Consider the following 27,107-nt stretch of genomic DNA (forward strand, 5'->3'; position numbering starts at 1 on the left):
TGATTCGACCCGACTGTCAGCCAAGTATTCAATTAATTGCTGAAACTGTGGAATTGACGAACAATGCATAAGACAAATTTTACATAACCAATTTTTTAACACAAGAAAAGTGTGTGCGAAACTCCCACTGAAAATTCTCAAAATCTAACAAAAAGAAGCTTCTGAAAATGCTTTTGTTGACACTTTGAATACCATTTAAAATGATTGTAATTTCTTGGAAACAGTGATACTGTGTGACAAATCTTGGTTTTTCACTTAAAATCCAGAAACTAAGTGCCAATCCGTATACTGGAAGGCCAACTACACCAATAGCAAACATAGCTCGAATAAGAAAATCAAGTTCAAAGTGATGATTTTTTTTTCAATATTCATGGAATTTTATATCTTCACTGGGTTACTGAAGGTCAAACTGTTAATCAACATTAGTATCTTTAGGTTCTTGCTCAACTCCACAAGAAATTAAGAAAAACATGACCCAACTTGTGAAATAATAAATTGGGTTCTGCATCAACGCAACGCAGTGGCTCACACTGCATTGTCTGTTAAAAGGTTTCTAGTGTAGCACAGCATCCCAGTGTTATACTACCCACATTATTTGCTAGACCTATCACTATGTGACTTATCTGCTCCCAAGGTCAAATCTGCATTAAAAGGAAAAAGATTTCAGTCCAGTGAAACAGTGACAGACAAAGCAGCATGCAAATCAAGGAGCTCACAAAAGAAGGCTTCCAGCACTGTATCCATCAATGGAAAATTCCATGTAGCATTGTAGGGATAGAGGAGGGGAGCATTTTGAAGGCATATATTCAGGCTGTCTCTCCTAAGAGTTGTCAGGAGCATTCTTTCTGGTGTTTTGGCAGATATTTGCAATTTTGTTTTTACAATGTGTAGCTGAAGACAGTCCAAACAAACGCTGCTCATTGTGTCCTCCAAACAGCACCCAGTGTCAATGAAAATCGTCAATTTGTTTCCTGTTACACGCAAAATGATTTTGAAGGGTTAATTTGGGTACCTGTTTGACAGAGCGGTCCTAAATTATTGTAGTGCAATGTTTGTTTTACCGATATTTATTAACAGGGACAGCAAAACACATGGTATAATGAGCACTCCTGCAGCAATAAAACTGCGCTGGCCAGCACTGACTGCTAATTCCATGTAGAAGTTTGCTTCTCAGTCACTGCTGGAGTACCAGCTATTCCTCATTTTTATCATTGCTGTTAATACATGTCGGTAAAATGAATATCACATTAGACTACTCTGTAGCATTCTATTGAACTGACATGTAAAATTCTAATTTAAAAATCATTTTGTTCTACATGGGAAACAAACCAATGTTTCCCACTGACACTGGACATCACATGAAAAACATGATGAGCAGTATTTGTTTGGGCTGACAAGCTGCAAATAGAAGGAACTAAATTGTAAACATCTGCCAAAACAACAGAAGATGTGCCCCGACTCTTAAGTGACACACCTGGTTATCTACAGAAGAGATACAGAGATAGATAGAGAGAGAGAGAGAGAGAGAGAGAGAGAGAGAGAGAGATGATGATGATGCACAGTGTGGCTCTGAGGCAAGTGAATGACATATTAACCTTGGTTTCATTGGTGTGGGCAACAACAAGGTAATTGAATCCTGGAGGATTCTATAAAAAAGTACATAAATGTTCCCTTAAATTTCACAGTTACATTTTGTGGTATTTATAAAATTGCTTGCTAAATTATTGGCTGATCTATTATGACAATAAATCTTATTACAAAGCTATGTTGTGTGTTAATTTAAATTTTACCTTCTTAAACTGAACACCAAGGCTGGTTTACACTCTGTAGCAGGGAGGGGGCAAACATATTACATGTCTTCTGCACACAGGAATGACTGGAGAAACTACAGGGGAGTCACACTGATAGCACACTGTGTCAAGGTATATGGAAAGAAACTGAACAAGGGCCAAGAACCAGTTGAGCAAGGAACAGCATGGCTTCACACCTGGGAGGTCAACTGTTGGCCTCACATTTGCAGTGAGGCATCTCCAGGAGCATCACTGAACTTGGGGAAGACCTTTTGATAGTCTTTCTCAACATAGATAGGACATATAATAAGATCTGCAGCAGAAGAAAGGTCTGGGAAGCACTAAAAAAGAAGGGAATGGGAAGAGAGAAATGAAGTTCCTCAGGAGTAGGATACAAATAAAGGTGACAAGAGGATGAGGAATGAAAGAGCAAGGGAAACAGTAAAAGAGGAACCACTCTCAGCATGATAGGAATGTCAAGGTTAAGATGATATGAGCACTTAAAGAGAATGCAAACAAGAGGATACCCAAGAAGCTACACAAAGTGAAGATGTGAAGGAAATGGCCAAGAAGAATGCCAAGGGCTATATGGCTGAAAGGTGTGGAGGAGCATGTTGAAAAAACAGGCAATGACTGGACCAGAATGAACACTGGAAGATGGTGGGAAAACAGGGCTAGATGAAAAGGCTTTTGTTCCAAACAGACCCAGCTTGGTGGCTGGAAACTGGTCAGTATGATGATGAAACTGACAACAGCAGCAACAGTTGGGTAAAAAACAAAGTTTTCACCACAAAAACAGTGTATTGCTTGTGCTAATCTCATTTGACTATCTTTTCACTCAAGATCCATACTGCATACTTTGGCAGCTCAAGGAAATTAAATTGCAGCTGTGACATACTGTAACAAAGGTATAAGATGTTTTCACAATACGTTCAGTTCTTCTGGGCTTAGAAAATATCATTTACACAATCAACTTTTTATGAAGAAGTGTGCCACTTGCTGGTAATGAAGAGATGCATGTAATGGAACTGTGGTGAGAGTTGGAGGCAGCTCCCTCAACAGGTTACGTCAGTTTGAAACCCGTTAAGTAAATGACGAAGAGTGTTTCAAGATGTAACACTCTGAAAAATGTGACTTGACTGCCAAAAACTGAAGATCTCTTAGTTTGTCAGAAACAGAACATAATCGGCACTAGTTGGGATCTTCTAATATGCAATGATTAATCTGCCTTTGACACTACATACTAGCAAAACCACAATTTAAATAATACATATCTTTATGTATTTTCACTTGTGGATGTATTTGAGCAAGGAAAATAAACACAGTAATTGAAAAGTGTTATCATTAATAATACAGACTGAAGAACAAACAACTGTGACGTACAGAGACTAGTTGATCTAATCAAAAAGACTTACTCGCAGAATTCATTTGATGTCGTTGATTAATGCATGCACTGACTGATAATTCCCAAAATTCATCAATTCTGAAACTTTCAGGAACATATCTTACTAATATAATCACAACAAAGTCCATTTTACACTATCTGTACAGAGGCACATTGTTTTGTTAATATGCAAGTCTTGAAAGTACAGTCATTCTCTTGAAATAATAACCCAAGATAACTTCTTCAGAGTTGTACAACAGCTCTAACTTTACATAAGGTTTCCTTTACAAAGAAAAATTAACCACCTGAAATGAACTCCAGAACTTTCAACAGTGCATATTTTTTTTTTTTCTCTTTTTTTTTTTTTTTTTTTTGCCAAATTTTACTTTTAGCTCATGGAAATTAAATAATGTGGATATTTGCTGTAAACTTTTATCACAAACATCCTTTCATTCTATGTCAAGTGCACTATCCCACTGCTCTACCATTACTACCTTCACTCTCACTGTGGCATCTGACATCGTAACCTTTTTAGTTGCAACAAGATATTCACACAATCAAACCTTTACCACTCAGTGTCTTTGAGTAATTCAATTTCACAAAGACAACCTGTAAGTTAAGGACTAGATTCTCCCTCAATTACAAGAAATATATTCTCAATGTTATTAATGCGAAAGATTTTAGTGTAATTGCTCAAGCTTGACATTTAAAATATTTTCTTATCTTCTCCGGCATAGAATAGGCGGTTACAAACAAAATTTTAAGTACAGACCACCGGAATACTTCCATGACCAGCTTTTCTGAACTGCACAGATGGGAGTTATCCTTACAACAAATTCTCGACTCCCAAAATTATAACAGCCTCAACCTTTGATAACCTACTGAACCCACACCCTTCATCCAACAGTTTCGGCCTCCTGTTCTATTACTTGATCCCAATTCACATCCCCTCACCCTCACTGTGCACCACTCTTAGCCAATGTACCCAGCAATAGTCTTTTCCCCTCTCTGCTCCTTTCCTATTCCACTCCTACCCTCCCCCTTCCCAAGGGTCCTAATGGCAACCTTGTCCTGCCACCTTCTAGACCCTGCACCCCGTGCCAGATAGCACTCTTCTCCTCCTCCTCCCCCCCACCCCCCTTTTCCCATCCATATGCTGGTATCACTCCTCCCCTGCCCCACTCCAAACTGCTGCTTTTGTTCAGTGCAATAGTTGCAGTCTGACCGAGTGGCCAGAGATAGCAGTCATGTGTGTGAATGTGCCTACTTGTGTGATTGTGTGTGTTTTCCTTTTTTTCTGAAGAAGGCTTTGGGCAGAAGCTCAATGTGTAACAGTTTTTTCACTGTGTCTGTCTGTGAGTCAATACATTATCTTTACTGTGCGTACAAACCTATCCTTTTCATAGATGTTAAAATTTTAAATACTTTATTTATCAAACACGAAATACAAGGCAGGATTAACTAATGTTTATGTCTTATAAAATGATGTATATTTTGTACAACAGATGAAATATGACATATCACTTTTAGCCCTGTGTGTGAACTTCCCAGGCTCCAAAATCTTTTATCTTGTCAACATCACACAAGGACAGCTTTCTTCCATAGGAATGTAAATATTATCACATTTTTGGTCACTGGAACTGTTATGTATCATCTTGATTTCTTGGTGGGCGTATGTCACTGTTCCGTTTTATACAATCTACAAGCCACCGTATTCCCTCATTTATTCCATCTCTGAAACAAAAAGCAACCAGAGAGAGATAAAGTGCCTTTCAGAATCCAAATTACTGTTTTGTGGAAAGAAAGAAAATATATATTAATTATGTGGAATACACTAAGCTACTGAGGACAGCAACAAATACCTGGTGACAATTGTAAGTGGCTGGAAATACATTTTTCATATCAAAGACTGACATGAAAGTTAACCACGAAGTGCACAACATTTCTATGCAACAGTGACTGACATTACTTGTTTACTATGTGTAAGTAAGAAGATTCTGATGTTTACATCAAATCCCGTTCCCTTATGATTGTCAGGGTAAAACAAATCTGTCAACACAAGCAATTACATTTTCCCCTTATTTTTCCAAATGAATACATACAAATGTATAAATGTAAGTACTAAAGTACATCAAATAGTAGAATTACTTCTGGATATTAAGTTTATTAGGAAGCCCCCCCTCCCCCCACAGTCAAATGTTCAATGTGACAGACCTCCATGCGGGGTATCCGGATCCAATTACCGCTACTGCCTGGGATTTTTTTCTTGGTAGGAGAACTTGACAGAGGTACACTCAACCTCATGAAGCCAACAGAGTAGCAGATCCTAGATCAGAACATTGACAATGGCCAGAAGTGTTGTGTTCTGTCCACATGCTCCTATGCACTGTATCTGATGATGATTGCTGAGGATGACATGGCTGTTGGTCAACTATTGAGAGTCTTTAGGGTCTGATCAAGTCCCCCCCCCCCCCCTCCAAAAAAACATTAATATGGCAGCGTACTTTGCTGACTGACAACACGTCAGGATCTAGACGCTATGCAGCACGAGAACTTCTCATAACTGGAGGATGAATTTTCTCTGCAAGAATGTCATTTATAAACGTTATGTAACCAACTCACGGGTACATGCCTTAATACAACCAATTTAAATTACCAGTTGGGTATGTCAACTCCTACGACTAGACGGTACCTTCTCCTTTCATTTAACTTTAAATATTTTTGTGAATTATTTCATGTCTGGTGGTGTTTTCAGTCCAAAGACTTTGATGCCAATCTCCATGCTAGTCTACCATTTGCAAGCCTCTTCAGCTCTATATAACTACAGCAATTTTCATTCATTTTAACCTGCTTACTTAAGCCTGGGTCTTCCTGTAATACACCCTGCCTCCCTCAATTTCCCTTCATTACTAAATTGAGGACTCCTTGATGCCACAGGATGTGCCCTTTCAACTTTTAACTTTCTTTTGTCAAGTTGTACAATAAAATTCTTTTCTCCCGACTTCATTTCAGTACCTCATTAGTTATCCATTCTACTTATCTAATGTTCAGAATTATTCTCCAGCACCCCTTTTCAAAAGTATCTACTCTATTCTTGTCTGCACTGTTTATCATATAAATTTCACTGCTATACTAGGCTACACTCCTTCAGAAGTACATTTATCATATATTTATAGTATCTTAAAATTTGGGAGTCAGAAATGCTTTCCTCACTATTGCCAATCTGTGTTTTACACTCTTGAGACAAAGCATTCTGACCATCTGTTTAATGGCATGTTGGTCCACATTTGGAATTAAGTATAACAGTGATTCCTCTGGGTATGTATTCAACCAGCCCTCGGTAGGTTTCTAGAGGTGTTGGGCACCAAATGATGAAGCACAGGTCAAGTTATTCCATAAATTATAAGCCAGTGGTTCATGGGAGCAGACCTGGTGTCTAACGGCATTCCAAATGTGTTCCACTACATTCAACTGAGACAAATTTGCTGGACAAACACACACTAGTTCAATGACATGCTCCTCACACCACAGTAGAGTAATTCTGCCTTTGTGCCACCAACAGTCATCCTGCTGGATGATGCCATTACCATTAGGAAAGACATTGAGCCTAAAGGGAAGCAGGTGGTCTGCAATAAAGTTCACAATTACTACCACAGGTCCCACAGAGGCAGACACTAATGTCCCCCCACAGTATAATGTCCCCTCTGCAAGCCTGCGTCTATGGTGTGGTACATGATCTCAGCAGCCGTTCGCCTAGATAACAGCTTATTCAGACGCGGCCATCGACCTGGTGCAATCAGAAATGTTATACATCCAATCACAGTACAATCTCAATGATCCCGTGCCCACTGCAATTATAACTGATGATGTCATTGGGTCAACATGGGAACACATAAGGGGGTTATCTGCTGTGGAACACCATGTTTAACAAAGTGCTCTGAATGGGACTTCCGGAAATGCTTGTGCCTGCACCAGAGTTGTACTCTGTCATCTCGTCTGCAACAGTTAGCCACCGTTACAGAGCAGGCAAGCCTCTGACCCATGTTCTGTGATTAAGCATAGATGTCCAACACTTCATCACCTACTTGTGGTTTCACCATTCTTTGCCACTTCCCATAGCTACTCATAGCAGTAGCACACAAGCAGCCAATCAGCTTTACCATTTCAGAGCTGGCCGCTCCCGAGTGCAAAGCCAAAACAATCTGCCCTTTGCCTATGTTGCTTATGTCAGTGAGTTGTCGTTTGCAGCCCATATTGTTGCTAGAATGATTCCTCATTCGTTTCTGCTCTTCTTATATAGTATTATTACTGCACCACATGTTTGCACCAGGCAGCACAAATCTTGCAGTGGACGGTGGTCAATGTTTTTGCTCATAGGTGTATACCCTCTCTACTTCAGCCATCAGCAGTTATTTTGTTGTCCAAATACCAAAACTCATCTCCTACTTTTAGTTCCTCATTTCCTAAGCCAATTTTCTCAACGTTGGCTGATTTAATTCAACTAGACTCCATTACCTTCGTTTTACTTTTGTAATTGTTCACCTTATAAACTCTCTTCAAGACACTATTCATTCCATTTAAAAGGCCATTTGCGTCCTCGGCCATCTCTGACAGAATTACAATGTAACTGGCAACCCTTAAAATATTTATTTCTTTTCCTCTCCCGAATTTCTCCTTGGTTTCCTTTACTGCTCGCTCAGCATGCACACTGAACAACATGGGGGACAGCTACAACCCAGTCAAAGTACCTTCCCAATTAATGCTTTTCTTTCATGCCCTTCCACTATTGCAATTGTCCTGTACAAGTTAGAGATAATCCTTCGCACACTTTATTTTATCCCTGCTACCTTCAAACTTTCAAAGACAGTATTCATCAATATTGTCAAAAGATTTCTCTAAATCTACAAATGCTATGAACATAGGTTTAATGTTTCAACTTATCTTTTAAGATAAACTATGCCAGTCAGTACTGTCTTATGTGTTGCTACATTTATCTGACATTCAAATTGAACTTCCTTGATGTCTGTCGACTTCTACCAGTCTTTTCACTTTTCCATAAATATTTCCTATCAGCATTTTGCAACTATGACTTATTGAAGCGAGGATCCTGTAGTATTCACACCTGACTTTGTACATCTGGCATGACTTGGAAGGATATGACTGGTCAGAACTACATCTGGATTAAGTATCTTTCCTCCTGTAATATTAAATATATTACTAGAGCTAACATAGAGCTAACCTCTCCTACAAACCCTTTGCATTAACGTTAGATAACTGTGACAAAAAATGCTTATTTTAGAAAGCAATATTTTCTGACAAAGTAAACCAACTGATCATACCTACATTCCCATGAGCAAAATTGAATATCTTACAGATAGCAGCTATTGTTACATTCATAATTAAATTTAGCGATCACAGATTCAAGCTGTTGCTGTTAAATACTTTGTGGTAGGAAGGTTAGGGAACTAAACAGGTTATGGGTCCCACAGTCAAGACATGAGTCATCTGAAGTTAGTGAGATCATCCATAAATTTTACCAAATTATGAATGTTTGTAGGAGTGGCACATATAAGCCACTGAAAGCAATATTGTGCCAGAGCTAATAAATAATGTATATGAAGGTAAAAGCATACAGGTCAAACTGATATGTCAGTCAGAGAGCTGACAAGAGTCATGGCTCATCTGTGAATAGAGAAACAACATCTGTATCTGACATTTTCGAGGTTTTTTTTTTTTTTTTTACCAACCATAATTTAAACTTGCAAACTGAGACTGTGAATGATTAAATGTTTTGTAATCTGTATTCTTGTGGGTCCCCCCACCCAGGCCCAGCATGCGGCTTGAAATGCCCAACAAACCCCTCCCCCACCCAAGAAAAAAGTAGTTTCAAATGTTGTGCTTGAGAATAAAAACCACTTTCTCTGAGAAATCAAAGAGACAATCAACTATCCATCATACATCATCTGCCATTATTAGAAGCAAAGAACCTCAAAGCCCATGCTTACCATGGAGAATCCATAAGGCTCTGCTGTCACATCATGTCGGTGACTCATTACATAAAATAAAACTATGAGTTAATCTAGTGCGAACGATATGGAAGCGACAGTAGATGGTAGATTCCTTCTACGAGGAATGGCAGGAGAGCACCGTAAAGCAGTAGTCTCCTTGACAGAGCAGAGTTTATTAGAAGAGGTAGTAGCCTACCACATGATGTTCCATCTTCAAGTGAGGAGAGATCTCTATGTGATGTTTGAAATTTTCCCGGCGTACTGATTGTTCCATAAAAACACGGGAGAACTGCTGTAAGTCAGTAACATCTTGCCACAATATTTCGGCACAAAGTCTTTTGGCCATCTTCAGGTGATTACAGCTGGAGAAGTACTGGCGAATACGCGCTGAGCTCTGCTATTTAAAGCCAAAGGGGGCTGCATTGTGCATGCGCTGCACATGTACTGTTTAGCGTGCGCGTTCACAACTCCGTGCGCTGCGCCTGGCGCCCTCCGCGGTGAAAACTTGACATTTCGATATGAGATCGATCTTCATCTTTATACCGATAACTAAGTTGACTAAGAAGTTTCTCTACAATGGGATTCCAAGCGGAATTTAACTGGTAACCGCTATCTCGATTGATAAGAGTCTTGCTGTCTGACAATTTTATTTCTATGGATTCATTTATAATTGAACTCCAGAAATTTGATGTTTGAGCCACAATTTTTGTATCATTGTAATTTATAGAATGGCCAGTAGAAATGCAATGTTCAGCGATTGCGGACTTGGTGGGTTGGAGAAGGCGAGTATGCCGCTGGTGTTCCACAATACGTTCCTGCACCGTTCTTGTTGTCTGCCCTATATATGACTTGCCGCAATCACACGGAACCTTGTAGACACCTGATTTATGTAGGCCCAGGTCATCCTTAACAGATCCTACCAGTGATGATATTTTAGGAGGAGGGCGAAAGATGACTAACTTGATGCTTCCTCAATATTCCACCCCTGTGACGAGATGTTCCCAATAAAAGGTAGATAAGCCGTTGACCTGAAGACCTCCTCTTCTTCCTTGTTGCGGCGTTTGTAGGACTGCATAGCTCTGTTCACTTGCTTAGTTGAAAAACCATTCATCAGGAATACTTTTTGCAGGTGTTTCAGTTCCGCTTCAAGACTGTCGACGTCAGAAATAGTATGGGCACAGTGGATTAATGTTTTAAGGACACCCATTGTTTGTGCCAGATGGTGGCAACTGGTAGCTTGCAGATACAAATCTGTATGGGTCGGTTTCCTATACACCGAATGACCAAGTGTGCCATCATTCTTGCGCCGTACCAGAACATCTAAAAATGGCAAACAACCATCTTTTTCAGTTTCCATAGTGAACTTAATATTTTCATGTATGGAATTCATATGATGTAAAAATTCCTGGAGACGGTCCACGCCATGAGGCCATACTATAAAGGTGTCATCCACGTAACACCAAAACACTGTCGGTTTTAAAGTGGCAGAGTTGAGAGCTCTCTCTTCAAAATCTTCCATAAAAAGATTTGCCACCAGGGGAGACAAAGGACTCCCCATGGCGACACCATCAGATTGTTCATAAAATTCATTGTTGAATGTAAAATATGTAGAAGAGAGAGTATGCTCGAACAATGTTGTAATATCTGCATCAAACATATTACCGATCAGGTGTAATGAATCTACAAGAGGCACCTTGGTAAAGAGAGAAACCACGTCCAGGCTGACCAGCATGTCGTTACTTTGCAGCTGTAAAGACTGAATACGGCTGATAAAATCACTAGAGTTTTTTATGTGATGAGGGCATTTGCCTATAACTGGTTTAAGCAGTGATGCCAGAAATTTTGCTAGGTCGTAGGTGGCTGCCCCAATGTTGCTCACGATCGGACGTAATGGTACATTTTCCTTATGGATCTTAGGCAGACCGTATAGCCTGGGAGGAACCGCACTATTTGATTTCAATCTCTTTATGACCTCCTTCGATAGAGAACTATTTGACAAGAGTTCTGCTGTTTTTCGCATAACTCGGCTCGTGGGGTCCTTATCAATTTTGTGATAGGTGGAATCACATAATAAACATTGATCTTATTGACGTTATCATCCTTTGTCATAAGAACCATAAAATTTCCTTTGTCCGATTTTAAGACAACTGTATCCACATCTGCTCTTAAATTACGGAGAGCTCTTCTTTCCATAGGTGAGATATTACTCTTCATAGGTGCACCTCTAGTCAGCACACGACAAGACTCACATCGAACTTCCTCCGCTTTATCTGTATCAAGGCGGCGTGCAGCTTCTTCAATGGCACTGACGAAGTCTACAAATGGTGGTGAAACAGGTGTGGGGGCAAAATTCAGACCTTTTTCTAACACAGACATAGTCGCATCATCAAAATCTTTCTCTGTCAAATTAACAACAGATCGTCAAGGAGCTTCCTGTTGCATCTGTGTAGAAAGTCTATTAATCTTGGCTGTTTGCCTCGTCACAGCCTTGTCATGGCTCCAATTTGCTTTAGCCCATGTCACACCGTCGACCCAATCCCATGACAGAGAAGATAATCTTGCTGCCAATTCCAGATGTATACAGAACATATCCTTTGACAAGGCATCTAATTCACGCCGACTGAAACGAATCCCGCACAGAAACAGATTAAGATGAATGTCAGTAAAATACACAAAACAGGAAGATAAAACAACACATAAAATACAGGTAACAAAGTGCATACCAGCACAGAACCATAGAACAAAGTATTGCGTCAGTAGTAAAACATTAACGACACAGGAAGAAAGGAGCATAAGGAGCTGAAACAATATAGCAGGTGGACATGGCTGGCTGACCACAAGAATAAAAAAATAAATAAAGAGGAGAAGCCAGCCACTTTGCAACACTCTAAAACCTCCAGCCTAAAAGTTTAGGCCACAGTCCAGGCACATCACAAAATGTAAAAACCTTAGTCACACTCGTCTCATCATCTAAAGTAGAGGGCAGATCCCCACCAATATATGCTTCTGCCCTTGCATCACGATATAAAATGCACTCCATTAAAATATGGCAAATAGAGATGTGCATGCCACAAGCATCACAAAACGGGAGTCCCTTTGCCGTAGTAAAAATCAATAAGCGAGAGGGCAGTGCCCAATCCTAAGATGCGCGAGGGTCACTTCATCCCGCCTGAGCAACTGGCAGGAGGAACGGCACGGCCAGGTTGTTGACTTCACAAACTGCAGCATATTGGCCATCACTGCCAGCCATTTCTCACCCACAACTGCATGCACTTTCTGTGTAGTGTCAAAATGACAGCCTGCAAGGTAACAGGACACTGTGCCACACCATCTCCTCTGCAGGCCTCCTTGGGAGCCCGATCGGCCTGTTCATTTCCCCATACTCCTACATGGCCTGGCATCCAACAGAATGACACCTGCTTACCCTGCCGTTGGAGCAAGTACAGTTGGTAGTATATCAGCCGGACTAACTGCTCAGCTGGGTACAACTTCTGTGATGATTTTAAGGCACTAAGCAAATCGGAAACAGTTTGTCCCAAGTATGATTCATTTGCTCCAGTGCCTTCAGGATCGCGTGGAGCTCATCTGAGAAAACCGTATACTCATCTTCAAGGCAAATCCTCGTGACATGGTCATGGTCAGGGAACATGAGAGAGCAGCTAATTGAATTCCCTTGCTTGGAGCTACCAGTGTACACTATTGTGAAATTGTGATGCATATCTAAAATGTTAAAAAACAGAGATTGAAATGTAAAATCTGACGTATGATCCATCTTAAAATTTGTCAAATCTAAAATAAGCCTGGACCTCTGGAGAAGCCAAGGCAGAAATCTGCTCCCACCACGATGTGAAACATGAAGACTGGCCACACCCATCTCTTAGAAGGCAATCCTGTGCACAAATACCATAGGGTCCCATTGCCTGTTGGTAGTTATGAAAAAGCCTTTCCAGTGGAGGCTGAGCAACGGTATGGTAGGTGGGTGTGTATGATGTGGACAGTGTTTTGTATGCCTGGCACATCATAAGTGGCAGTTGCCTGACGTGAACTGGCGGTTCACCAGCCCCTGCACAGACGTTTGGTATGGGGCTTGTTCTGAATGCCCCAGTGGCTAACCGAATCCCTTCATGATGCACCATGTCCAACATCTTTAAATAAGAGGGTCTCACAGACCCATACACCGTGCGCCCATAATCGAGCCAAGATCACACAAATGCCCTCTAAAACCACAGCAGCAACTCCTGTCTGCTCCCCATTTACTGCGGCTAAGATATTTTAAAATGCTTAAAGCCTTAAGTGACTTTCAGTTCCTTAAGATGTAATAACCATGTAAGCTTAGAGTCACATATGAGGTCCAGAAACCTCACTGTGTCTTCACAAATAAGCATCCCTTATCCTCAACTCAGGAAAGTTTTAAATGAAACAAGAATGGTTAAAAAGAACACACACAGACTTCTTGGTGAAAAACTTGAAACCACTGTTCTGCACCCATTAATCCAAATGTCGAAGAGTTAGTTGCATGAGGCTTGCTTGCTTGGTTGGTTGGTTTGTTTGTTTAAAAGAGGGACCAAACTGCTAGATCCCTCATTCCGATTAAAATAATTCCACACGGGTGGGAATAAAATAATCGAGACATACAAAACACAGCTGGAAGAAAGGAGAAAACCACAAGAATGACAGAAGGGCAACAAACTCTAAAATGGACAAAATCTGACAAGAAAACCACAGAGACACGCAAGAAACACGTAGAAGAGACCAAAACAAGAGAGCAGATTACCATGGCTGGCTGACCATGAGAATAAAAAGCAGAAGCCAGCCACTCTGCAACACATTAAAACTGTCACCCTAAAGGCACTAGAATGAAGGACACAGAGGGACAAAAGACATACACTTAAACTTAGCTCAAATGATAAAACCCACCCTCATGAATAAAATGTAAAACTAAAGCTGCTGTTGAGGCATTGTCACTCAACACCGAAGGTAGGCTGCTGGGAAAGTTGAAAGTCCACCACAGAGTGACAGGAAGTGGGCAGTCCAGCAAGAGGTGGACAATCTTCATTCGTGAGCCACAGCGACACGGAGGTGGGTCCTCACCGCAGAGGAGGTAACCATGCGTTAGCCACATATGGCCAATGCGGAGCTGGCAGAGGACAACTGATACCCTGCGAGAGAACCGCATGGAAGAATTCCGTACATTCATAGTCTCCTTAATGACATGCAGTTTGTTGTGCGTATTGTTATGCCATTCCGTCTTCCAAAGCCGGCACAAGACAGAACGCAGGTCAGTTTCGGAGATGCCTGTCTCCAGAAGCAGTTTGCCATGTAGCCTGTTGGCAAGTTTGTAGCCTGGGATTCACACAAACACCACTGAACAACGGGACCATTCAAAGGCATAGATGGACTAATGAATGGATGCAACCAAAGGATGGCGAGGGTAGCACTGGTCAATAGCTTGTAGACTGCTCAAGGAGTCAGTACACAGGAAAAATGACTCGCCAGGACATGAGCGGACGTGCTCAAAAGCACGAGATATGGCCGCCAGCTCTGCAGTGAAAAGACTGCAGCCTTCTGGCTAGGAGTGCAACTCAATATGTCCTCCATGAACATACGCAAAGCCTACGTGACATCAGCCACCAAGCCGTCGGTGTAAACCACTTCATGGCCCCAGTACATGTCGAGAATTGAGAGGAAAGTCATAGCAGAGTGTCACAGGGTTAACAGAGTCCTTAGGGCCATGCAAAAGGTCCAGAAGAAGCTGTGGCCTAGGTATACACCATGGAGGTGTATGTGAATGGACCTCGAGGAGAGGTGGTAACGGGAAGGAATCCAGTTCAGACAGAAAGCACCAGACGCGAACTGCAAATGTAAGCCCTGACCTGGGCCACCGATGCAGGAGATGTACCGCCGTGGTTGGGAAATGAAGATGGTAATTCGGATGCACATGAAAACTACAAACGTGTGCAATGTAACTGGCAAGCAATTGTGCACGCCTAACCTTCAATGGAGGGACTCCAGGTGCAGTGGTTCAAGTAAACACAATGCTGAGGGCACTGCCGAACCATAAACCAGACACCCATAATCAAGGTGGGATTGAACAAGGGCTCTGTAGAGCTGCAGCAGCATAGAGAGAACTGCACCTCAGCTGGTGTTGCTCAGGCAGAGGAGGGCATTGAAGTGCTGCCAGCACTTCTGCTGAAGCTGACGAAGGTGAAGTAGCCAAGTCAATCAGGCACCAAAAACCAGTCCTAAGAATCAATATGTCTCCATGACAGTGAGTGAATCGTCATTAAGGTAAAGTTCTGGTTCTGGATGAATGGTGCAACGCCAACAGAAATGCACGACACACGACTTCGCGGCTGAAAACTGGAAGCCGTGGGCTATAGCCCATGACTGCGCTTTGTGAATGGCTCCCTGTAGGTGTTGCTCAGCAGCACCAGTACTGGAGGAGCAGTATGAAATGCAGAAGTCATCTGCATACATACACGGTGTGACCGACAGCCCTACAGCTGCTGCTAGACCATTAATAGCCACTAAAAATAGAGAGACACTCAATACAGAGCCCTGCAGAATGCCATTCTACTGAATACAGAGGGAACTGTGGGAGGCATCAACTTGGACACAGAAAATACGGACCAACAGGAAGTTTTGGATAAAAATCTGGAGCGGGCCGCAGAGAGCCCACTCATACAATGTGGCAAGGATATGATGTTGCCAGACCATGTCGTATGCTTTACGTAAGTCGAAAAAAAGACAGCAACTACATGTTGGCATCTGGAAAAGGCTGTTCGGATGGCAGACTCGAGGGACACAAGGTTATCAGTGATAGAGCGACCCTGGCGGAAGCCGCCCTGACATGGAGCCAGTAGGCCACGTGACTCCAGGACTCAACCCAACCGCTGACACACCATATGTTCCAGCAGCTTACAGAGAATGTTGGAGAGGCTAATGGGCCAGTACCTATCCACATCAAGCTGGTTTTGACCGAGTTTGAGCACCGGAATGATGGTGCTCTACCGCCATTGCAATGGAAAGACACCTTCGTGCCAGATCCAGTTGAAGATGACGAGGAGATGTCTCTTGTAGTCAGATGAGAGATGTTTAATCATCTGACTGTGGATCCGATCCGGCCCAGGAGCTGTGTAGGGGCAATGTGCAAGGGCACTGAGGAGCTCCCACTCTGTAAATGGGGTATTATAGGGTTCACTGTGGCATGTAGTGAGCAAGAGGACTTTCCTTTCCATTTGCCGACTGAGTGTGCAAAAGGCTGGGGGGTAGTTCTCCGAGGCAGAGGCTCGAGCATAGTGCTCGGAAATCTTGTTTGCATTGGTAGATCACACACCATTGATGTTAATGCCAGGGATACCTGTTGGGGTCTGGTATCCAAAAAGACGTCTGATCGTCCAGACTTGGGAAGGTGACAAATGGCACCCAATGGTCGACACATACCTCTCCCAACACTCCTGTTTCCGACGTTTTATAAGCTGGCGAATGTGGAAACAGAGCCGCTTAAAGGCTATTAGGTGCTCTGCAGAAGGGTGCCACTTATGTTGCTGTAGAGCTCGCCAAAGCTCTTTAATCACCTCTGCGACTTCCGGCAACCACCAAGGGACTGTCTTTTGCCAGGGACACCCTAACAAGGGATCGCATTTTCCACCCACAGAAATGAACGTTTTAGTGACCTGCTCAATGACAATATCGATGGCACTATGTGGTGGAGATTCAGTGGTGACAGCAGAGATGAACGCTTCTCAGTCTGCCTTGTTTAAAGCCCATTTGGGTAGGCATCCATGGGCACGAAACCGGGGGAGTGACAGGAAGATGGGAAAGTGGTCACTACCACACAGGTCGTCATGTACGCTCCAGTGCATAGATGGGAGAAGGCTAGGGCTGCAAACCGAGAGATTAATGGCCGAATATGTGCCATGTGCCACACTGAAATGTGTGGGAGCACCTGCATTTAAGAGGCAGAGGTTGAGTTGTGACAGTAAATTTTCAACCTCCCTACCTCAGCCAGTAAGCATGGTGCCACTCCAAAGGGGTTATGCACATTAAAATCTCCCAAAAGTAGGAAAGTTTTAGGGAGTTGACCAGTCAGAGCAGCCAATACTTCAGGGGTACTGCACCATCTGGAGGAAGATATACATTGCAGACAGCTATTTCCTGTGTTGTCCTTATCCTGACAGCCACGGCTTCAACAGGGTTTTGAAGGGGCACTGGTTCACTATATACCGAGTTCAGGACAGACGCAAATTCCACCTGACACACTATTATAGTCACTATGGTTCCATTCCTGTAATATCCCCTATAGCCACAGAGGGCAGGGGCTCCACACTGCTGGGAACCAGGTTTCCTGGAGGGCAACAAAGAAAGCAGATGTAAAACTTAACAGTTGCTGTAGCTCAGCCAGGTGGTGGAAAAAACTGCCGCAATTCCACTGGAGGGTTATGTGATTGTGAGACTGGGAAGGCATGAAACACTCAATGAGGCATCTACGCCTCAGGGTGACCTGCTGCAACCAGATGAGCACCTGTGTGATCAACACCATTGCGTCTGACGGCCCAGCAAGATCTGGGTCCTCAGCGGATGCCAGAATCTCCACCTCATCCTCAGAGCTTGTAGGTAGTGGTGGTGTGGGTGCCACTGCAGCACCTTGGTTCTTGGGGGTCTTTTTCTTTTTAGGTTTCTCTCACTGCTCCTAAGGTTTGTCCGGCTGGGGGAGCTTCACTGATTCAGTCTCAGGGACTTAGCATGACTGTGAAGCCCTACGATCAAGCTACCTGTGGTTGCTTCAGCCACTGGCAGGTGTCAGCTTTGCCACTGGTAGGAACCTGGGAAGGGAGTGACCCAAGGGATCCCTTCCTGGTGAGAGGAGCCGAAGAAGACTTCTCTGGCTGAGAAGGTGTGGGGGGGGGGGGGGGGGGCAGGGGGAGGGGGGGAGTGTGTTGCTCCTGAAGTAGGTTGTGCAGAAGCAACAGGGATGGAAGTGCCCCTCCACCATCAAAGGGGCAGGTGGAGTCTGACGGCTCTGAGCCGACTGGACGCAGTGAATGGAAGATGGTAGAATTGTTATCATAGCGGCAGCATAAGTTGACGTCATATGCACAGAATGTAGCCTCTCATATTTTCTCTTAGCCTCGGTGTAGGCCAGTCGGTCCAGGGTCTTGTATTCCATTATATTTCTTTCTTTCTGGAGAATCCTGCAGTCTGGCGAGCAAGGCGAATGGTGCTCTCCACAACTGACACAGATAGGAGGCAGGGCACTGGGAGTATTGGGATGTTAATGATGTCCACAATCCCGACAGGCGATGCTGGAAGTACAGCGGGAAGACATATGGCCGAACTTCCAGCACTTAAAGCACCACTTCAGGGGAGGGATATATGGCTTTAAGTCACAGTGGTAGACCATCACCTTGACCTTCGGGTAACGTGTCACCCTCTAAGGCCAAGATGAAGGCACCAGTAGCAACCTGATTATCCCTCGGACCCTGGTGGACGCGGCAGACGAAATGGACACCTCACCACTAAATTGCCACGCAGCTCTTCGTCGGACTGCAAAAGAAGGTCCCTGTGAAATACAATACCCTGGACCCTATATAAGCTCTTATGGGGCTTGATGAAAACGGAAACATCCCCCATCTTATGACAGGCAAGTAGTGCCCGTGACTGGGTAGAGGATGCTGCTTTGATTAAGACTGACCCTGACCACATTTTGGACAAGCCCTCCACCTCCCTAAACTTGTCCTCCAAATGCTGCACAAAAAACTGAGGTTTCATTGACAAGAAAGATTCCCCATCAACTCTAGCACATATGAGGTACCGGGGTGAATAAGCTTTGCTGCCATCCTTAGCCTGACAGTGTTTGGGACAGCTTTTGACCTGAGCAATGTGAACCTGTCGGAACTGTTGCTGATCTTTCCTGTGGTGGCTGCCTGGATTGCTTTATCCTAACTTGTTTCGCCTTGCATGTTCACATGAGTGCAGGTGCTGATGGTGGACGGTTGTAAGTTGAACAACATCTGTGTTGATGTTAGGAACAGGTTTCTGCGATATGGAAGCATAAGAAGTGGTAAAGACGGGAGGTTTCATCGCCTTATATTCCTTTTTGGCATCAGCATAGGGGATCCGTTTAGTGAATTAGTTCCTAAATATTTTGCTCCGCTGCAAAAGTAGGGGAGTCTCGGCTCCAGACTGGGTGGCTCTCAGAGGAGTTAACACAGACTGCTGGAGGTGGACAACCAATCTCAGCTTCATGGGCTGCCTTTTCACATTTCCCACAGGTCACTTCACCCCTGAAACTATGTGTGACCAAACCTCGAATCTGTAGCACCGCATAGGGTTAGATACGTAAGGCCTAACCCTAAGTCAGAGGAAACCTGCCATGATGTGGTCAGTCAAAGTTGGAGAATTAAAGGTCACAATGAAGGTGGCGGTCTTCTCAATTTCTCCATTATTCCTATGCACCCATTGCTCTACGTCCACTATTCCCTGTAATGCCCATTTCTGTTTAAGTTTGGCTATGTCGATATCGATAACAGTGTGGCATGTGACCACACCCTTGCTAGAGTTAAAGGAGTTATGCAGTTTAACAGTTACACCATATTCACCCAATTTTTTGTTCTTCGTAAGTAGTTCCACCTGCTTTGTCTTGTTCGTCTATACCAGTAGGGAACCATTCTGCAGCTGCTTAACAGACTTCAGGATTCCAGCAAGTCCTTCCACGCTTTTACGAATACAGAAGGGGGACACTTTTTCAAACATCCCCTCCTTTCTGTTAATGACTAAAAACATTTTGATTTATGACTCCTTGAGCTCTGTTACTATAATTCAACTGATGCAGGTTACCAGGAGAGCTAGCCTCTCTCTTTCATTTGGAGTACTGGGTGTGAATACTCCCAGGCGGTACACCCCACTGGGAGGAGATGATTATGATAATTATTTCGAGGGTTCCATCTCAATCCCACGAGCAGCTGGGGAACAAGGGTCCACTCAGACAGAGCCCTGCAACCCTGAGTAAGCCTTATACAACCGAGTTGTGGCAGCTTCCCCAGACGTTGCATGGTAACGACTGCTCCTTATCAACAGCCACACATCTCATCAGCACGCAGAACACATTGCGATTGAGTGGCTTTTTTATAGAGGTTTTTGCTGTCCTTGTGATCCAGGCAGTCAAGCCAAGACAACCATTCCATGCGACACACAATGTTCCACTGCTGTGCCATACAGTGGTCACTGAAGCATGACCAGAGCTTACGGTAACAAGAGACTGGCTGTGCTTACCAGTGCCCAGCTCAGAAAGCCCGGGGTCGCCAAGCCCGTACTCATCAAATGAATGCTGAGCCCCTGAGGGCCCATTATTTCTATATATGACCCAAGTTTCATCCAACAAGGCTACTTGTCAGTGGCATCACACAGCAGTTACTCTTTGCCTTAATTTTTGCACACCAGTACATCTTGCCAGGAAAACTCTTTCTAGTAAAATACACTTTAAAATCTTGAGTAGATGGCGAGCAACATACAGGTGTTGGATCATACGATTAGGAATCTAATCGGGGACTGGGTCAGCATTTTGTGACAAGTCACGACTGTGGAGTAGTTCCCAGTCAGTCACACGCTCACGGTGTTATTCAGTGTAACAGAGTGTAAAGCATAAAGCAATGTCTTCAACTTGTCTTTTAAGTGTTCAAGCGGTAACCAGGTAAGAAGAGGATGCCAAAACTGTTGTGAAGTGGATGGTAAGATGTTCAGCAAGAACCGATCCTTTGGCAGAAATACCACCACAAGGAGGGACTCTGAACAGTTGTTGATCTTTGGCAGCATATTACACTACAAAGCTTGGCCCACATATGTAATGAAGAGGAATGTGTTTCCATGGAGGAAATATAGCACTCCAAGCATTCATTCTTACAGCATTTCATTATATAGGGAGCCCTAACAAGGAGCCACTTAAAAGTGAGGAGGGTACTGCATGAAGGAAGTTACTCAAGACGTTGCAGGGCTCCTCTACAATACTGAATAGCTATTTTAACATGTTTGGTCCACCATGGCACCAGTTGGTGACTAAGAGGTGCTGATGTATTAACCCCATTTCTTTTGCGTCAAACCTAATTGAATTATTTTCACATTTGTGTGTCAGCTCACTTCAAGCATTGAAAACATCTGAGGTTATTACAATATATTAAAAATTAAGAGATAATGTAATAACTACAGACTCATGACTATCTCCTCCTGTATTTCAAAAATATAAAAAAGGTCACTGATGACAAACTTATGGCATTTGTACGTAAAAACAATATCCTATGTAATGATTCAGAAGTTGGTTGGTTTGGTGTTTGATGGGGGCTAAACATCGAGGTAATCAGGCCCCTGTTCCAGACAGACATAGTTGTAAAAGGCCTATACAGTAAAAGCGTAACCTCTGCACCCAGAGGGAGGGAACACCAAGGGGTACAGAGCTAAAATGAACACCGCAATAACACAAAATAAAGGACACTTAAAAGGAGCAGAGCAAATAATTGGCTAGAGTAAAACAGACTACAGTGGTTGATGGATCAGGTAAAAGGTCAACCACTCAACTACAAATGAAGAACCTCCAGCTGGAAAGCATTGATAGAGATACCAACACAACTTGTTACCATAAAAGACACTATTTTTGTATCCATGTCACAATTAAAAGTCGCTGGAGTGGGTGTAGCCTGAGAAATCATGCGAGAGAATGATTCAGAAGAGAAACTGTTGTTTATGAGTACATCAATTGCATACCAAGCCTGATAGGAATCAACAGGAGTATTTATTGACCTATCAAAAGCTTTTGATGTAGTGGAGTATTCTGCTGTCAAAGCTTGGGGGAAAAAAAAAGAAGAAGAATAGTATATGAGGTCTGCCCAGCAATTGATCACTTCCTTTCTTCCTGGGCAACTGTACTACCTGACCACATTATTGCTGCACTTGGCGTCTTGTGCCCGTTATCAGGAATGCATGGTGATGTAAAGTTAACAAGTACAGTGGTGATTACAAAAACTGCATCACACTGAATGATTTCAAGACAGCAGTGCATATACTATCACATGATTTAGCATTTCATCATCAAATATCACAATAAAAACTCATGATAATCCAACTGAAACAGCCTTACTCTGAAGTGCAACAATACTGTGGTTGATTAATAAGCAAGCAGTGTGCATCAAGCATAAAAATCTCAATGTAAAAACTATTTCTGAACACTTTTTAGACTATATAATAAATATATGCTGTGTACCCACAGATCAATAATGGGAACCCTTTTATTCCTTCTGTAGATAAATGATCTTTAGGCTTAGAAGCTTAACAGAAAACTATTCATATTTGCAAATGACACCACAATTGTATTAAAAGGGGAAGTAAGTAAGAATTACAGTACTCAGTAAATACTGCCACAAAACAAATTAGCAACTGTGCACAGAATATTCAGCTTGCAATAAATAGTGAAAAAAACCTACTGCACTTAAACTCTGCAATGTTCCAATCAAGACTGTGTATAGCCTATTTGTCTATCAACAATGAACGATTTGGTACCAATACTGACACCAAATCATTAGAATTGTGGTTGAAAAGCAAAGTAAACTAGAATAAACATACTGAACATTTTATTTCAAAACTGGGCAAGACCTACTACCTTCTTTGCTCACTAAAATCCTGCTGTAGCGAGGAAACAGTAAGGCCTAATGAACATATATCAAGCCTACTTTCATTCTTGCCTTAAATATTGGGTCACTTTCTGGGGAAACTAACGCCACAATGAAGACTATTAAACTGCAAACAAGAGCCATTAGAAGCATGTTTTGGTGCAAACCCAGAGAGTCGTGTAAACCTCTGTCGAAGACCTCTCATATTATTCTTTACCATGTATCTACAGTCTGGTAAACTTTATTTTCTTTAAAATAAAAGTTATAGGTAAGAACAGTAGATTACAAAAAACAGCGACATCCATGGTCAATCTACCAGACAAAACAAAAACTTACACATGACCCAAATCATCTCTGGGTCAAAACTATACTTTCCACATGGCAGATAAACTTTATTGCAAACTTCCCAGAAACATAAAAGCAGCTGCCAGATTGAAACATTTGGAGAGTCTTTAAAGTCATACTTCAGTATTAATCCATTGAAAAATATTTAAATTTATTAAGTGCACTATATGAGTGCTTAATGTATGAAGTGTATTATTATAACCTGAAATAAGTATGCATAGAAATAACTTTCACCTATAAATTTATAAACTGACTTGTCCAATGTCTTATTCATAAACTGCTTTGTAGACTACAGGACCAATACAATACAATCTACCGTCTACCCATTACTCTGCCCCTTCTGATAACAGCATTGGCAGAATGTGGAGAAGTCCTTACACTAGAAGTATTTATGCCTCAAAGCTAAAACACAGGAGTACTAAGGATCAAAGACCATTAAAAAAATCCCACAAGATGGATTTGTAAACATGGACATCAACAATATAACCTAAGATGTATTACACTAACCCTGTTAATGCAGACACTGGCATCACCATACAATCCCTACGACCAATAAGATGTGCACTTTTGTTGAAGATTGGCTTAACTTCACGAACACCCATACAGTCAGGGATATCTTGTTTATTTGCCAGAACAAGAAGAGGTACCCCAATCAGGCTTTCACTTGAAATCATCTTATCTGTAAAAAGAAAGAGAAGACAAATGACAATAACAAACTAACAGTCTACATTGCTAAGATTACTATTTACATCTCTGCCCAATCTCAAGGCTTCCTTTCTATGTTTTAATTCCCATATGACCACACTTGAAAAATTTAGTAGAGTTTTGGTTAGATGATTATATGCACTCTAGAATATTTTGTTTTGAACACAAGCTGATTTTTTTCCCATTTAAATTATGTTACATCTTTATCCTTTACAAGCAATTACACTTACAGGTGTGATGGTATACAGAAACTTAATACACAACTACAGATATTCTCGACTATAATATGTCTCCAACACAGTCGGTCGAAGGATGGCAACGGCAAACCACTTCCGCTAGGACCTTGCCTAGTAAGATGGTGCGGGTCTCCCGCATTGTCCCCTATGCTCTATCGAAGAGTATGGGACATCATCATCATCATCATCATCAGTCAGTCACTGATTTATTTATTTCTCTCTTTTTCTTTATCTAACTTTTTGCTGTGATATCTTCTCTTGTCAGTGAGACTCTTCAGATGTCAGACTTCAAATACAGGCATTCAGTATTTGACCACAGGCAGGTTCTTAGGCCCGAGGTCATAGTGCACCAAGTAATATACTACATAGCCTGCCTGGTTAGCCGTGTGGTCTAATGCACTGCTTTCCAGGTCCCGGTGGGAAGGTGTGCGGGTCCCCGGCATGAATCTGCCCAGCAGCTTAGTTTCGAGGTCCGGTGTGCCAGCCAGTCTGTGGATGGTTTTTAAGGCAGTTTTCCATCTGCCTCAGCAAATGAGGGCTGATTCCCCTTTTTCCGCCTCAGCTACATTATGTCAGCGATTGCTACACAAACACTTTCTTCACGAACGCATACACCATAATTACTCTAGCATGCAAACATTCATTGGGGTTACAGTTGTCTGGTGTGAGACATTCCCACGAGTGGGGGGGCGGGGGTTTGTCCACTGGGGGGCCAAACTGCACAATAACCCTGGGTTTGGTGTCGGACGAAGGTGGGGTGAGTGGACTGCTGTAGCCTGTTGTGGGGTTGTGAACCACTGAGAGCTACGGTGGCGATGCAGCCCCTACGTTGTTTCTAGGTCCCCAGTTCCATACTTTAGTACAATATAGCATGTAGAATAATATCATATATTGGTGTGTTAATCGACTTTCAGGGTTATGATCACTCATTAAATGAGTTTCTTGAAACAAGAAACTTAATGTGAATCTTATTTGTTATCCCCTAAACTTTATGTATAATTCAGTTTGACTGTAAATATTTGCATTATACTTCTTATTCAACTTTTTTAGATTTATTATTATAAAATATCCTACATCACTGTGCATTCTAAATACAAAAAATTATGAAAAGGACCAATAAAATAAATGTAAATTAGTTCTTATCAGTGATGTTTTCAGGATCCCAATCTCCAAGCTCTTATGATGCTTTTCTTCTGGGTTCACTTTCTTCAAGACACCTTGATTTTTTTCCTCATCCTGTACAGTAACTGAATATTAGGCTTACATACTGATGAGTATATGCCTATGAGTCATCAAACAAATGCTCCTCTGCAAACAATACCTGTTTGTCACATATCTAAAATGCAGATAACTACTGAAATCTAGAGATGCACAGGGAACAGCTATGAAGACAATCATCATACACGCAGATACAGAATGGGCACGGATGTAAAAATTAACTTCCCAGGTTTAATAACGACCTGAAAAGGCTGAGATGGTCACAATAGTGAATACTCTGATAAAATTGTTATATGTACAGTCCATGCGTAACAGAACTCTATGACATTTGTTACAACATTGACATCTCTTACGTAATATGTTTCCACGAAAAAACTTCCTGTTAGTTCAAATATGTGCGTGACAAGGGAAAGATACAAAAATGTTCATATCCGAGATTCAACATAGCTAGCTACCTAAATTCTAAATTTCACTCAATTAGTTAACATACTTCTTTCCACAGGCACATACACTATTTTACAATCACCATCATAATACTTCTAGCACATAAATATTGTAATCATTGATTGCTCACCAAAAGCTTCCTTTGATGCAGGAATCCGATCTCTGTCTGACGAATCTACTATGTATATCACAGCATGGGATTCTGCATAATACTGTAAAGAAAATGTCGTTCAATCATCTTTCAATAAAATGTATACAATGTTCGAAATGAGAGCATATACGTCCATGCGCTGAAAATTTCAACATAGCTGAACATTACCTTGTCCCACAGAGACTGGAGTTCCTCCTGACCGCCCAAATCCCAAAAATTAAGTCTGATTCCAGCAATGTCTATTTTTCCAATGTTTAAACCTACTGTGGTGGTTATTTTGTTGGGACTTATTCCCTTATATTTTTTCGTGAACTTTGTCTTGGCAGCTTCGAGGTATGTCTATGCGAGAGGGGCGAAAGAATGTTTCCATAACTTTGTTTCCCAACAACGTGACATAGAAACAGACTCATAGAATTAATGACATGGCAAACTCAAGCAGCTGTTATATTTATTTGCATCTACGTCATTACAGGAAGACAAATACACTGTTGTTGTGTATTTATTTAAATGTGCATACTTACGGATTTACCCGCATTATCAAGTCCGAGAATAAGAATACAGTATTCATCTTTTTGTACTAGATATTTGTAAAGTCCGTAAAAAAGGGTATACATAATAATTGAAATGAACTGTTTACAAAAGAGACTTCACTGACATCTCCCCCATCGTGGCACAATTTTAAAACAGCACTGACGACTGAACTCAGTCGCAACTTAACATTGTGCGTACTATTGTTATCTTTGGAATCCACAGCCACAGGCGTCTAAAGCTAGCGAAATGAGGGATGCTCAACTACCGGACCTACCGATAGATGGCTGTAGCGCGTGCCGGCAAGAGACCGTATCATTGAGTGTCCGCCATATCTGAATTTGGCAAAAAACGAAGTGTCAAAACACGGATGAAAATGTTTTTCGTTCTGCGCCCTCATAAGTATTTTATATTGGATGTTCTAGATGTCTACACATCAACATAATGAAGTGTTTCTAATCTAGCGAGAAAAAACAGTGACAGTTCTGCTATGAAATTCCTAAATTCGAGTGTGTTTTGAAAGTTTGACAAGCTGATCTATAAATTGTTTACTATTTTATGAGTGCTTTACTTATTTGCCCGTTTTAAAACACTATTTAAGATTCAATGGAGGTCAACAAATTACCTTACTTGCCGAAGC

At 42.0% G+C, this 27,107-nt stretch overlaps 1 protein-coding gene across 1 annotated transcript; it reads right to left on the minus strand.

The window, feature by feature from the left end:
- Positions 1-4,583: 4,583 nt before the first annotated feature.
- On the minus strand, positions 4,584-26,681 carry LOC124623869 (ADP-ribosylation factor-related protein 1). Its single transcript, XM_047149069.1, has 5 exons — positions 26,461-26,681; positions 26,108-26,278; positions 25,919-26,000; positions 23,693-23,864; positions 4,584-4,908 (listed from the first exon to the last, which is right to left on the minus strand). The coding sequence occupies exons 1-5, from the start codon at positions 26,551-26,553 to the stop codon at positions 4,818-4,820; spliced, it is 609 nt and encodes a 202-aa protein (XP_047005025.1). The 5' UTR covers positions 26,554-26,681; the 3' UTR covers positions 4,584-4,817.
- Positions 26,682-27,107: the final 426 nt, after the last annotated feature.

Source organism: Schistocerca americana, chromosome 1 (genome assembly GCF_021461395.2).
Source record: "Schistocerca americana isolate TAMUIC-IGC-003095 chromosome 1, iqSchAmer2.1, whole genome shotgun sequence".
Lineage (NCBI taxonomy): Eukaryota > Metazoa > Arthropoda > Insecta > Orthoptera > Acrididae > Schistocerca > Schistocerca americana.